Genomic DNA, 14,277 nt, shown 5'->3' with positions numbered 1-14,277 from the left:
TATTTCTCACCAAACAAGCATTAGTGTCTCTAATGATAATTTTCGTGTCATAACATGTGTTGCAATTCATAGTCATTTTAATTTTAGTCGAGCTAATTTGCTTGGCCCTATTATTGTAGATTGATTTATTGGATAAGATCGAAGAGTGGTTAGGGATTGTATGGTGTAATATTTTGGAAATTAAACAACTCTCTCGTAAGTCACAGACTCATAACCTTTAGAGGACCTTTCACATGCAGGCTGTTAGGAGGGCTCAATTATTCTACCTAACTTGAAAAACAATTACTAGTGATGAGGTGTTTTTTTTTTACCTACAGTGTTATATTCTAAGCTTATTGAGATTGCCGTCTGGTTTATTTGGATGTAAAATATTTTTTTAAAATTATTTTTTTATTTTTTGGTATTTGATTATCATAAAATATTTACAAAGAAAAAAAAAATTAAAATCTAACAAAAATAATTTACTCATCAAATTTCGACAAGTTATTTTATACGCCCCATTCGATAGACTCGTCCTCACCCTCGACTAGGCTAATTTTCCAAATACGATATATATATATATATATATATATATATTACATAAATAAATAAATAAATAATCTTTTTTTTTTGAGAAAAATGTTTTACATTTAAACAAACGGAGCCTAAATTGAGAGACTTAAGAGATATTCTTAGGACCCTAGCTTAGTTGATAGGGAGTTCAACTTCACAAGCGAATGCATATGTTCGAATCTCCCCTCTTCTTAATTTGTCAGAAAAAAAATTCTTTATAGGAGATTTCCTAAAACACGTAAGATAGAAATTTGTAGAAAGATTTTGTAGCTTGTACCGAATAAGAGATAAATTTGTAAGTGCAAATTGAGTAATTGTTTTTTGTTATTAATAGAAAACAAGAAACTAACAAACAAAATGTAAATCCAATAAAATTATTAAACCGGAAGAATTCTAAAAAGAAAGAAAGTTTAAAAATAATCACACAAACAAAATTTTACCCGCAATCAAGTTCTCTTAATTTGCAAATTTAAGAACCCAGAAAAAGGTGTTAAACCTTTAATAAAACTATATTGGTTGATGTTGTTGAAAAAAAACATTAAATATAGTGGATTTTAAATAAAAATTTCCAAAAAAAAAAAAGGATTATTCCACTGCCAGGATTTGAACCTGGATTCTTTTAATCCAGCAAGAATTACCAAAGTGCTACAGTGGATTTTATTGGCAATGGTATGAAATTAATTTATTTAACCCATTTGTACTTTTCACATTTCCATTCGCTTTTCATTTCCTTTGTAAAGTAAGGGGCAGCAAAAGTTAACATGACCTACTAACACGACTCGAATACGACATGAGTTAAACGAGTTTGGTTAATTTTAAACAGGTTCGGTTATAAGCGGTGAACACGATTCTCCCATTTAATTAATCGTGTCGTATTTGGGTTGAGTAGTTCAACCCGTATAACCCGTTTATACATGTTTAACTGTATCATAAATAAATTTCTATTTAAATTCTAAAATTATTATATAAACTTGTGCCTTATAATTTAATTTTTTGTAAACTAGAAACTATTTAGTATAATATCCTTAAGTTGACACGATACGATTACGATCCGCAAACATGAATTGCCATCCCTAATATGGAAACAATAATACTTATTCCACTGCGGGGATTTGAACTCCGATTCTTTTAACCCACAAGAATTGCCAAGTTCATGGAAGTAATTTTATTTAACATTTTTTTACCTATCAAAAGTATTCCACATACCTTTATTCAACGTCTCTTTATTTTTCTCAACCTCTTTCTCTTTGCAAAATCTTTTCTTTTATTTTCTTTTCTTCTTCTATCACTTTCAATATATAATTTTAAACCGTTTGAGCGAAGTTATGACATTAGATAAAAAGTAAAAAAAATTTATGTAGCCGACCCCAAGTAGCGGAGAAAAAGATCTAATTTTTATTATATTTTTTTTGAAAATTTTAGATTTAGTATTTGTTACATAATTATTCTATTTTATTCTTGTTGAATTATGTGATCTATTATAATTAATACTTATTATTGAATTTGTGGTTCAAGAAACTATATAAAACATACCCAACAAATTTTACCATTCTGCAATCAAGTCTCTTAATTTGCAAATTTAAGTATGATTGTCAATATCCATCCCCCATTCAATTTTGGTTTTTACATAATGATTTAAGGATCAAATTCAACTACCGGATTCACATATAAATTGAATTCGGCAACTTCTGAATTCGATCCCTAAATCACCACTCTCATTTTTTCATGTGAAGTCCACGTGACGCAAAAAAAAATTGTTTATAGTAAAATTTTAATTGCTTAAGGTTTTCACAGTACCATGAAATCCAATCCATTCATCAAGCACACTATGGTCCTTTAAACTGAAACAAAAAAAGGACAATATGTTCTATTGGGAATTCATAATATTTACATACAGATAAGCAAAACAAAAGATAACAGTAATGAACCATTAAGGAAAAATTTACATGATTTTATCCAATCCATCGGCGGAAGTTCAGTATGTAGCTATTTCACTGGATTTGCAGCTGTCAAGTCCAGATTCTTCACTCACATCAACCCAGATTTCGTTGACACGCCCAATGAACCGGAATGGAGAATTGTACTGTGCAATTGAATAAGCATATTCACTTTCGGAAGAGGTAGAGTTTGCCCATGGAGTCCTGCTCAAGCTGACGGCCAGTTTTTCTGCCTCTTCTACTATGTTGTCATCCCTCGCAAATCCTGAGAATTTTCTAACTGCAATGCAGTGACTGACCCATGAATAGGCCTCAAGGTTCAGTTGAGGGAGGGGAAGTGGTGGGGTGGCTTGGAACTTGACAGGCAGGTAAAATCGGACAAAGTAGGCTGATGAGTGAAGGGGCCCAGCTCCTGGGACAATGCTTGTTAAGACAGGCGCAGTCATTGGAATCCGAGACCAGTTCAAATTTGCACCTTGGAAGTATTGGAATAACCTGCGAGACAGACAACAGGAAAATCTAAAGTAGATTGCTTTTGGTGAATTCAGAAGCACAATGCCTCTTTGATAAAGAGAAGGCAAAAAAAAAAAAAAAGAATAAAAAATTTAGAACTTGAATCTATCAAGTGAACAAGAATTTCTAGCCTCCACTGTATCCTGAGTTCTTTAAATGATTACCTTATTCAAGAATAGAATTAAGATCATTACTCACTACTAAACATGAATTCTTCAATGGGATAAAACACAGTTGCCAATAAATGATCAATTGGTCCCATGCAAATCACTCCAGATCAGAATCTTGTCACTCTTCTAAAAACAAGTGCCACTCAGGAATTCCAATTATTGAAAGCCTTTTTTAAAAAAAAAAAAATTTAATCTGATATATTTAGAGTCTTAGACCATCTCAATTGCCTTGTTTTCGCAAATGTTTTCATCTCAAACCTTTTTTCTTTCTTCTCTAAGGCAAGTCACTTTCAGTCTTATCAATTTTACAATATTCACTGTCATTTAATTTATCTCACAAGCAAATCTACAATTGTTTCCTCAATAATGTGCTCTACGCATGATTTGTGTTTATAGTTTATACTCGAATTTCATTTGCTATGCAACACCTAAAAAGGCTTATATAGACCTTGACAATCTACCCTGATTTCACGGGCAGCATTCTGTCGGCAACTCCATCCATACGAGTTATGAACTATTGTGATGGGAGTAAGGACCGGAACCTGAGACTCTGATAGAGAGTTGCGCAAGGTTCACTGATTAACAAGTTTAAACGAAGTTTTGAATTTAAAATTGTTTTAACAGAAATTCAAACACTGAATATAACAGATAATAAAAATATAAACAATCCACAACAATAATAAGCAATTAAAAGCATAAAGCAATGAACACAATACTTCTACAAGAAAAATCCTAAGCAGGGAAAAACCAAGGGATCTAGTCCAGGCAAACCAAATCCACTATAGGAGGGAGAGATTACAACTAAGGTTAACGGATTCTATCCCAAGAATCTCCTCGTTACCTCCCGACACAGAAGACTCCAAACTTTCTCCCAAAAGTCTCCATGCAGCCCTTCATCCATTCCTCACAAATATACTTCACTAGTGTTTTTTATTTTTATTTTTATTTTTTATTTATTTTTTATTTCAGCCACTAGTAGTCCAGGCTTCAATCAATGGTGGATTGAAAGATTGTGTTGAACTTGTCTTTGTAGTACGGAACAATAGATGTCAACACATATAAACTACACTCATCGATTACTAGAATGTTTTCCGAAACTTGTTTCATGCAAGATTAAAAACAATTTAGAGAATCAAAATAGGATTGACACATGAAAATTTGAAAACCCTATATATGCATGCATAAATCCTAATTTAGTTAGTGCAACAATGTGTCAATTTACCTTTATACCCTTCCAAACAAAGATTACCGGATTACCCTTCAATGTAGCATGAATTCCATCGTCGACCTTGGGAGGTAACAAACATTAACTTTTGAAAAACTTCTAACCAAGCTAGAAACTCAAATAAACATTAACTTTTGAAAAACTTCTAACCTAAGCTAGAAACTCAAACAAAAGTTACAGACTCTAGTTTTGATCTAGAAGTATGCCAAAATAAGTCATATTGACATAACACATTGAAAAGAACCCCATCCTTATGAACCAAAGTCGTATGCCTAAATAGTAATCTCCCCTCATTGCATGGTCTTAGGAGTATTGGCATCACTTGTTCCCATTCCGAGTCTGGTGTCATTAACAAAATTAAATTTCAAAGCCCTACTTTATTATAATAATATTTGAATTTATTTCCTCTACTAATATAAGTTGCCCAATAGTTTCTTTTTTTATTTAAAAAGAAAAAGAAAAAAGGTAGTGGTGTGTTAGACATTCATTCGTGAGCTACACTCCAAACTTATTTATATGGTCATCAGTAATAATTTTCATCTAGCCATTAAAGTTTGTTTCTTTTACTGAATTGTTCCAAACAAACAGTTCAAACAACACCATGAAAGGAGCACTCAAAATGTTGAAAACTTCTCCCTCCATCCTAAAGATTTCAGAGGGAAAAAATATATATATATATTCTAGAAAGATAAACCAGATATAACAATACACATATAGTCACAAATAAAAAGTCTTCGCAAGTAAAGATCACTAGGCAAATTCAAATTAAAAAAGCATTCCATCCAATCAATACAATCATGGTACTTAATACAATTCTTCAGATAAATGTTGATACAACACCAAAAAATTTGTAAATGTTGATACAACACCAAAAAATTTGAACAAACAATACCAGAAGACACTCCGTATCAACAAGGTAACTAAGATATTCTCAATTAACTCACACATACACACACAAATGGCAAAGATAAAAAAAAACCTTCTTGTAATATGGATACCGTGCGTATAACCCCCTGATATTATGACAAACCCGTATAATATTAAAAATGTGCCAAGAAGGACATGTGACTATTGAGTTACAAATATACCCTCTCACCATACGAAGGATTTAAATGCACAATATCTATATTACAAGGGACATGCACAATATCAATATTGCAAGGGGTTTATATTAGAAGGGTTTTTCTTAAACTTGGTAATGATGGACATAGAAGGGTATATGCACAACAATTATATTATGTTTTTTTTTTTCTACGCAAAAAGGTGCAAGTTACAATAGTTTTTTTCAACAGATGAAGTTTTTATTTGCACAAAAGATTGCATATGCCTCACTTAAAACTACAACAGATATTCCGATAATTACATATTCAATTTGACCTATCGACATATATGCAAGAATGCGATTTAATGCTTGTTTGAGTAATAGAAATGAGATTCCTTAATATCATGCTACAGATAAAGATATCATTCATTTCATGAGAAATAAAAAGGAATATAGAAAATTCGAGTGGCAAGATGAAAAATGAAATCTATTAGGCCGACAAGATGTTTGCAAACAATTGATAGTCTGATAATGAACAAGGAATATCCAACTTTTTGCTAAATTGGATGTATTGAATGCATAATTCATTAGATACTTCCCATGACAAGATCTCTCTTTTGTCCCTTCTAGATGATTGGAAAATAAAGAAATGGCTATTATATTCAAGATAATTACAACTTTAAAAATAAAAAATAAAAATACCGTTTCAATTCATCAAATTTCATCATATTTGGAATGTAATATGAACAATTCTATATAATCTCAATTCAGTATCGAACTCCAAACTATTAGGAGGGTTATATACACTATTTCTATATTACTAAGTTTCACTTTAGAATAAACTTTTCAGTATCGAAAACTAAATGGACATAAAAGCATACAAGTGAGGGTTTTATTTAATTTTCTTCTCCAAATTTTCTCGGGAGCCAAACAAGCATGAGAATATTAAAGCGAACAGTGCACTGGCACAAGTGATGAGAGCGAGCGAGTACCTGTGAAAACCATCTCTGGTGGCCTTCTCGAAGGAGATTTCTTTGACTGGAGCGGACATCCAAGCCGATTCTCTGTAGAGTCTGATCTCGAAATCCGATTCACAGTGAACCACTGTGTACTGTGGTGACTCGATCGCACCACACAGACCCACAAGACAAAGGAAATTCACCATCATCAATAAGCACCTGCGCTTCTCCATCTCTCTCTTCTCCTCTCCTCTCTCTCTCTTTCTCTCTCTAGATGAAATTCTTTCCCCCCCAATATAAGGCTGGAACGAGCATAAAAATATCACTGTCACTCAAAAATCATCCCTTTCTTTTTCACTCGTTTCCATCGAAACAAATAAGCCTCCACGGTATCTCAATAAAATAAGAAGGGTAAGAACATGAACTTGTCATTTTTAATACAACCTTTAAGTCGTATAAATTCATAAATTCTTCTCAGAGCAGGGACAATTGTGCCGATTTGTTGCGGCCTACTAATCGAATTATATATACACAATATAAGTAAATGACTAATTAAAATAAGTAAATATAATAATTCAATAATAATTAAGTTGCATATTCGGACCCTTGCACTTATATTGTGCGACTTAAATCAAGGCATTTGAAACATCCCATAATCTACTTATCTAGACAATTACACATGTCACGCCTCAAGTCACATAATTCTCTCAGCAGGTATCGCTCCTCTAAACACGCTCATACTCTCATGCAAATTTTAACTACTTATGACATAATTATATCACTCTCGCTCTCAAATTTGCTCTCGCTTCCGTTTTATGTGACTTAGCTCAAGGCATGCCTTACATGGCATTTAAAATACATGTGATTAAATGGGTTGAACACAATACAAATATATATATATATATATATATATATATATATAACATATTTTAATTAATTGACAATATCATAATTACATGATATCCGCAGAAAAGTTTTTCTCTTAAATATGAATTTTATTGTGACATTTTTTTTTACCCTTTTCGTTCACAAGTTGGATTGGTGTAAGATAGCATTGTATTTTTGGTCAACATGAGAATCTAACTTCCGAAATTTCACAACTTAATACTGCACAAAAATAAAAAATTTCAAGTTAGTGACCCAATTTTTAATCACAGATCCTTTAAATTGGTTGGTTTGGATAGATTGAAGGGTTAGCTCATAGTCAATGCATGAAATCGGAATATTGAATTTTGAATATCCAATAATAAAAAATACAAACAATTACCTTTTAAAATGATTATTCTAACACCATCAACAACTGTAATCTAATAGTATGTTGAAGATTCAATTTCTGCAGAGACTAGGTGAATGTGTGAGTTTTTGTTCAACAAAGAAAAAATATTAATATATATATATATATATATATATATATATAAACTAAAAAACAATTATTTTAACAATAAAACAACCAAATAAACTTTAATGGACTCATTATATTTTATTCTTCTTACATTGAGACATTCCAAGAGTTTACATTTATTCTTCCCTCCATTAAATAATTGAAAAGGTGAGAAATATACACTTGTGCACATTTTCCGTAGTTGGGGAATGCACGGACCAATCTTCATATTATACAACATCAATGATCACCAGAATAAAAAAGGAAGTCAGTTTAGCCACAAAATTGGACGTATCCCTCCCTAGAGGTTACGCTACGGCAAGTTGAATCCGTCGAAGAGTCTTAACCCAGTCAGCCATCAACAAGTTCTACACTACAATGCCAATTTCAATCACCAACTCCGCGATGCTAAAATTCCTGCATATGTTGAACTTAAAATTAGGGATATATGATTCTCATTTTAATACCCATACGATAAAAGATACATAATGAGTGCATCATTTGCCCATCAGTTATACTTTCAATTATATATATATATATATCTATATTTCTGGCAAATTAGGGGGAGGGGGGACTCGAATACGGGCACACCCACTCGGGGAGCTGAGTACTCTACCAACTAGGCCACTGGGTAATGCCCACACAATCAAGTTTCAATGCTTTCTGATTTGATGAACAATGATGTGCTTTATCCATAGGGAAACATTAATCATATAAGTCCATGCAGTGAGCATAAGACTGTGAACTAGCATTTATTATTTCTCCTTCTTTTTGAATTCATAGGAAAGAATTGCTTGATGCCCTGGGGTGAGTACGATATCACGCACTTATAATCATTTTTCACCCACCGAGAACAATTTATTAACTTAAAGATATTTATTTTCTATTCTTATTAGCCATTTCAGTATATTTATAATATTTATTGCCATACCTTGGTACGACACATTCAAGAGGAATGATGGCAACTTCAGTCTCTGAAGCAGGCTGGAAGTGTTGCTTCTGTAAAATACTCCTTCCTGACAGTCTCCACCGAGCAAAATTTCACCTTCAAATACGAATAAATGAATGAAAATGAAATGAAAGCACAAGAAAAGGACAGAAGGGCAGAATAACTACAGCACAGGACATCACTGATCATCACCATCCTTCTCTTGATCCCAATTGAGTAAGGTTGGCCACATGAATTCTACACTATTACAAGCTGTGTCTTTCATTATATTTAATTTCTTATTATGTCATCCGCGCTATCTTTGATCTACCTCTTGCCTTTTACCTTCTTTTCGAATTAGCCTTCCTTCACTTGTGCATTTACCGGTCTGCATTGCATATGCCAATACCATCTCAGACTACTCTCTCTCATTTTATCACACTGATAAGTGTCACACCTGATTTCTCCCTAACAATGCTAACATAGCAATTCTTAATCCTGTCTCTTTTAATCAATCCTGTCATCTGTCTCAGTATTCTCATTTCAATGTTGAACTTTAATAACTTTTTGAAGTTCAGGAGTTATATGAATGTGTTGTTTGTCCATGCCTTGAACACATTATATACCATTCACTTTTTGCATATGTTGTTTCTTTACTGCCTTTTCATGTTCTATAAAGAACAACTAGTCCATTAGCTGTTTTATAGAACTTTCCATTAAATCTTAGTGGGATACAGCAATTACACAATATACTAGATCTACCCCCTTCAGTTAACACATCCTACCTTTACTCTACGATAAACATCATCTTCAATTTCTCCTTAATTTTAAATGATTGAGCCTAAATAATGAAAATATTCACTTTTTTGTACTTCTCGACCCTCAATTTTCACTGCATCCTATTTGTATTTCTACATTTACTAAGTTACATTCCATGTATTTAGTTTTATTCCTGCTTATCTTAAACCCTTTTTCTTCTAGATTTTTCCTCTAAACCTCCAATTTAGCACTTGCTCTAGTCTAATTTCATCGATTAAAACAATATTATCAACAAATAACGGACATCATAGAGTCTCCCAAATGTGTCTTGTCAGTTTGTCCATAACTAAGCAAAAAAGATATGGGTTTAATGCGGATCCAAGATGCAAGCCTACAGTAATTAAAAATCCACTTGCTACAGGCTTACATTGAAGGAGTAAATGACTGTGAATACAAAAATAAACAGCTATACCTTCGGATGAATCTACGGTTGTATGATTTTCAAAGTTTCAAACAATGAAGATGAGTTGGTTATGAAATTATAAACTATGTAGCATGGAAGTAGTTTTCAACCTAGTTGTACAAGAGTGGCATCACAAAAAACATTAAATGTCCTAAAAAAAACAAAGAATTAATGAGCCCCATGGGCAGTGCTTACCAGAGAAGCATATGACTTCAACAAGGGCTTGGCTAGTTTCCATATTGGCTTGAACACAAAGGGAGAGTCCACAAAGAGTACTTGGCCCAATCGCTTTGGATAGTAGTAGTAGAATACATCAAACTGCCAAGAGTTTATTTAACAAACAAACAAAATAAACACATAAGGTCCATAGCACTAGTCTTTAATTTCCATGAAATATTGACAATAATGAATCAAACAAATGTGACATTAACGAACGACAAAACCAAAAGTTTCAAGTTGCATTTCCTTTGTTTTGGACCGTCTAAATTGATAGCATCTAATATTTGCCACTAAAATCAGCAGCATTTGAACAGCGCCAATTGATCGACAAGAAATAATAAACTCATGACATACAAAAGTATTTTGCGATAATACACTTATCAGGTTAAAGGAGCGAAGAAGTAAATAATGAATCTGAAACTAATGATGTCAGTGATGTTTTTGGTAACAGCAGCAGCGGATAATGGCATGACCACAAGAAAAGTTAATAACCAACATCCATCATCACAACAACAAAAACAACAAAAACAATAATAAATTAAAATTACTCACATTTAAAGACATAAATATCATCAAATTCTCTTGGTTAACTGAAATATTCATCAGTTTGTTGCCCCAATATTGTGAGGAATTAGTTCTGAACTCAGTTTGGATGCAATATTAATTATATATATATATATATATAAAGTCCAAAACATGCTCAGCAGATAATCAATAGAAATTACCAAAAATGTCAAGAACTTAAGATCCGCATTCTCAATACCAAAGCCCCGGAGATCAAATATTCCAAGAATTTCTTCTTTCCCAGCAGGGATTCTACTCAATGCCTTCTCAATCAAAAACACACAGAGCTTCTCATTCTCAAAAGAATCCTGCACCTGTTGCCAATTCATTTTTACAAAACCATCAGAAAGAGGATAGTAAAAGTCTCAAAAGGGTTAAAAGTAAATATTGCTACTTCTCCAACATAAACATGGTGAATAGAAGTGAAACTTCAAATTAATAGAATATAATATCTCAGGTTACTTGATGAATACTTAAACCGGTACCATGACCAGTGCGAGAACATATATATATATTTTTTTTCAAGAAATGGGGCAAGTTGTGTTCACTGAATTTAATCAGAAATTTTTTGACCGAACCACGAAGTCATGCACAACCATACCCTTGCATTTTCTTTTAATGATGATGATCCATAGGCATGCCATTCAGGAAGAATCCATGCTAGGATGAATTATTTTCAAATAGAAACCCCTCTAATTTTAATGTTTTTGAGAAACAAAACTTAATGTAGACAGTAGCTTCTTACGCTAAAGAGAGAAGACTGACAGAATAAGTAAATAAGAGTGTGATAATTTAAGTTTTAGACTTACTTCAGGAAAATGCTTGGATGCCACCACTATTAGCACTGGTCTGTCATAATTATCAAGAAAGTCATGCACGTAAGCTTTTCCTGTTTCAGCTACACTTCTCACTGTCTCTTCTGATAACTTTGACACACCAAATTCTTCACGCCATTTCTGATAAGGTAGAAGGAAAACTGAAATAATATTCACCAAAACTACCAACTTTTTCATTCTTGACAACAATATATACAATCAAATGTTAACAACAGGAGCCATAATATTTTAAAGATCCTTTCATCTTTCTTAGGCAACAACTGGTGCAGCTGAAGCTAGTTCTTAACGGTTTCAAAAATAAGTTATTAAAAACAAAATAAAAAAGAAATCTAGAGAATCCAATAACACATTAAATGAAGCAAAGTATTTTCCCCCTCCAGAGGATTGAGGTTCCTTGGGTATGAGTTCAGTTTATTCAAATTCACCTAGCAAGAAGCTTGAACTTTTCTGTAGACAAATTACCAAATGATAGTCAAATTAGAACATTCAGGTCATGATTATGCAAAGAACCTTTTTGAAAAATTAACATCTAAAAGCATGAATCTGAAGGGCAAGGATACAATAGCTTTAGTCAATTTTAATACAGCATCTTCAACAGAATACTTTCGGTCCTTCAAAAACCAAAGGATCATGTCTTCATCATCTCTTCCATTTTTGCCCACAGGAAGACTATAATGATCTTTTCCAAGCTTCTCTTTTACTTCCATGACTAGCTGCAAGTTTAAGAACAGCATAGACTGTAAAGTTCCACCAAAGCTCTGATGATCACAAATGCATTATTAATAGAATTCAATGCAACCTTGCTGAATAAAGGAAATGTGAACAACCACCTGATTGTCATGTGCGACACCATACTACACTTCTTGTGCTGAAAATGCTATATTAGCGAAAGTTTTGCCAAGCCATCCACAAGATTTAAGGTTTCACCAGATCAAAAGAGCCTTAATTTTTACAAAATCCCCAATATACACAGGCATACCCACATAGTCAATTATACACGGGGTTCGTTCACAACTCCTTTTCATTCCATATAGAGCTTAAATTGGAAATTCAAATGAAGAATGGGGCTGATTCTAGCACTTCTACCATCACCCAACGTGGTACTAGTTAAGGACGGTGCTGGGGTGGGCAAACGACCTAACCTTTAGCATTGTGAGCACAAAGAGACCATTGTATTGCCTTTATACTAATAAAACTCAAGTAAAATTGCAATGGAACTGAAATAACACCACAATAGCGTAAACACACAATAGCGTAAACACGTACTGTATAACTTATAAGACCTGCACTTATGCAAACTAAATAGCTCCAAAGTCATAATCATTCACTTGAATGATGGAGAAATTGAAAGAAAATCAAAGAAAAAACTAAAAAATAAAAAATAAAACACAAAGAACCCAGATTTCAAATTGCTTCAATTTTGCCAGCAATCTAAATAGGGCCAAAAAAAATAGTGTGAAGTTAAACAACACAAATCAAAGGATCCTGGTTTAGATTAAAGAAAACCTAGATGGATATAGAAACATCATTGTCATTAATTCATACTAAAACACACAAACACAAAAGATAGAAAGAAAAAGAGGAGAGACAAATGGGTACCAAAATTAGAGTGAAGTTAAACAGCACAAATCAAAGGGTCCTGGTTTAGATTAAAGAAAACCCAGATGCATATAGAAAGAAGAGAGAGAGAGAAATGGGTACCTTATGGGAGTCCTTTGGGTCAGAGATATGGTTGTGAATGGAGAAGTTGCGGAATGGACTGAGCTTCATGGAACGGAGACTGGGAGCGAAATGGTGACGAAGAAGAGGGCTCAGGCGCAGCGCCATCTCCTCTTTTCCACAAAGTGTTTAGGTGCTTCGAGAAGAGCTGCAAATGGAGAGATGAGGAGCGACGATGATAGTTGATTTGGTGCGAATTGTTCTGCAAGGTTACTTTCGTAATTACAGCTCTTTAAACTCGAATACGCTCAATACACTCGATACTCTCATTGCTATTTTTTCTCAGTGCATGTATCTTACTTAGATTAACTACACCATACCAAAATTATTATTATTATTATAATATATATATATTTGTAATTCTTAGATGTCCCATATGTCATTTAAATATATCAAAATTATTACTTTTATCGTAATTCTTAGATGTTTAATGATTCATGTGTCATTTAAAAAGTTCACGTCTCATTTAAAAATGTTAATGTAGGAGGAAAATTTTGCACATTGTTGATGCAAAAATCAGCGCGACCCAAAACGGCAACGTTTACTTGCAAAATAATGAAATTTACGTCACTTCGGATAGCATCCGTGGGGTACCGACCTAGGACCCTCCGATGATCAAGTCAGTAATCGATTTAATAACTCATAATCAACTCTTGGTAACTAACTATTTGCAACTTGACAATTTAAAACAGGCTTTTCAAGTACTTAAATATTATTTAATGGATGAAAATGGGAAAATTTATAATCCCGATCCCTGCAGTAATATCTTTTTGAATCCATTAAATTTGAATTGGTATTTTCTCGAAAAATTAATTATGTATTAATGTTCAAGAGTTTTTTTTTTCTCGTACCTTCTTTCCTGGCTCCATGCCTTATTTATTGTTGTTTTCGAAATCCAGTCGTTGAGAAGATGTCGATGGAATCCAATCCGTTGAGCGGATGTCGATGGTTGAGATTTGATTTATCTTCCTCAACTAATCTCCTCTATCACCGTTAACTGAAGATAACCA

General features: G+C 33.1%; 2 protein-coding genes across 2 annotated transcripts; both read right to left on the bottom strand.

Annotated features, from left to right (window-relative positions):
- Positions 1-2,394: 2,394 nt before the first annotated feature.
- LOC132284203 (uncharacterized) lies at positions 2,395-6,781 on the bottom strand. Its single transcript, XM_059786286.1, has 2 exons — positions 6,432-6,781; positions 2,395-2,984 (listed from the first exon to the last, which is right to left on the bottom strand). Exons 1-2 carry the CDS (start codon positions 6,629-6,631, stop codon positions 2,528-2,530), a joined length of 657 nt encoding a protein of 218 aa, XP_059642269.1. The 5' UTR covers positions 6,632-6,781; the 3' UTR covers positions 2,395-2,527.
- Positions 6,782-7,828: 1,047 nt separating this feature from the next.
- LOC132284306 (phosphatidylinositol transfer protein CSR1) lies at positions 7,829-13,444 on the bottom strand. Its single transcript, XM_059786397.1, has 7 exons — positions 13,250-13,444; positions 12,109-12,261; positions 11,522-11,668; positions 10,874-11,026; positions 10,125-10,247; positions 8,711-8,824; positions 7,829-8,196 (listed from the first exon to the last, which is right to left on the bottom strand). The coding sequence occupies exons 1-6, from the start codon at positions 13,373-13,375 to the stop codon at positions 8,747-8,749; spliced, it is 780 nt and encodes a 259-aa protein (XP_059642380.1). The 5' UTR covers positions 13,376-13,444; the 3' UTR covers positions 7,829-8,196; positions 8,711-8,746.
- Between the last annotated feature and the right edge of the window lie 833 nt (positions 13,445-14,277).

The sequence above is a fragment of the Cornus florida genome, unplaced genomic scaffold (genome assembly GCF_030987335.1).
Source record: "Cornus florida cultivar Cherokee Brave unplaced genomic scaffold, ASM3098733v1 CherokeeBrave_3.0.0_Hap2_Chr11, whole genome shotgun sequence".
In the NCBI taxonomy this organism is placed as follows: domain Eukaryota; kingdom Viridiplantae; phylum Streptophyta; class Magnoliopsida; order Cornales; family Cornaceae; genus Cornus; species Cornus florida.
The sequence above is the reverse complement of the archived record's forward strand: the minus strand, read 5'-3'. Positions and strand labels throughout refer to the sequence as shown.

Coding starts and splice junctions, on each gene's coding strand:
- LOC132284203 (XM_059786286.1), bottom strand. CDS start 6,631: ATGGAGAAGCGCAGGTGCTTATTGATGATGGTGAATTTCCTTTGTCTT. Junction 2,985..6,431: donor ACCAGAGATGGTTTTCACAG/GTACTCGCTCGC, acceptor TCTGTCTCGCAG/GTTATTCCAATACTTCCAAG.
- LOC132284306 (XM_059786397.1), bottom strand. CDS start 13,375: ATGGCGCTGCGCCTGAGCCCTCTTCTTCGTCACCATTTCGCTCCCAGT. Junction 11,669..12,108: donor TAAAATTGACTAAAGCTATT/GTATCCTTGCCC, acceptor CTACCTTATCAG/AAATGGCGTGAAGAATTTGG. Junction 10,248..10,873: donor TTAAGTTCTTGACATTTTTG/GTAATTTCTATT, acceptor AACTCTTGGCAG/TTTGATGTATTCTACTACTA.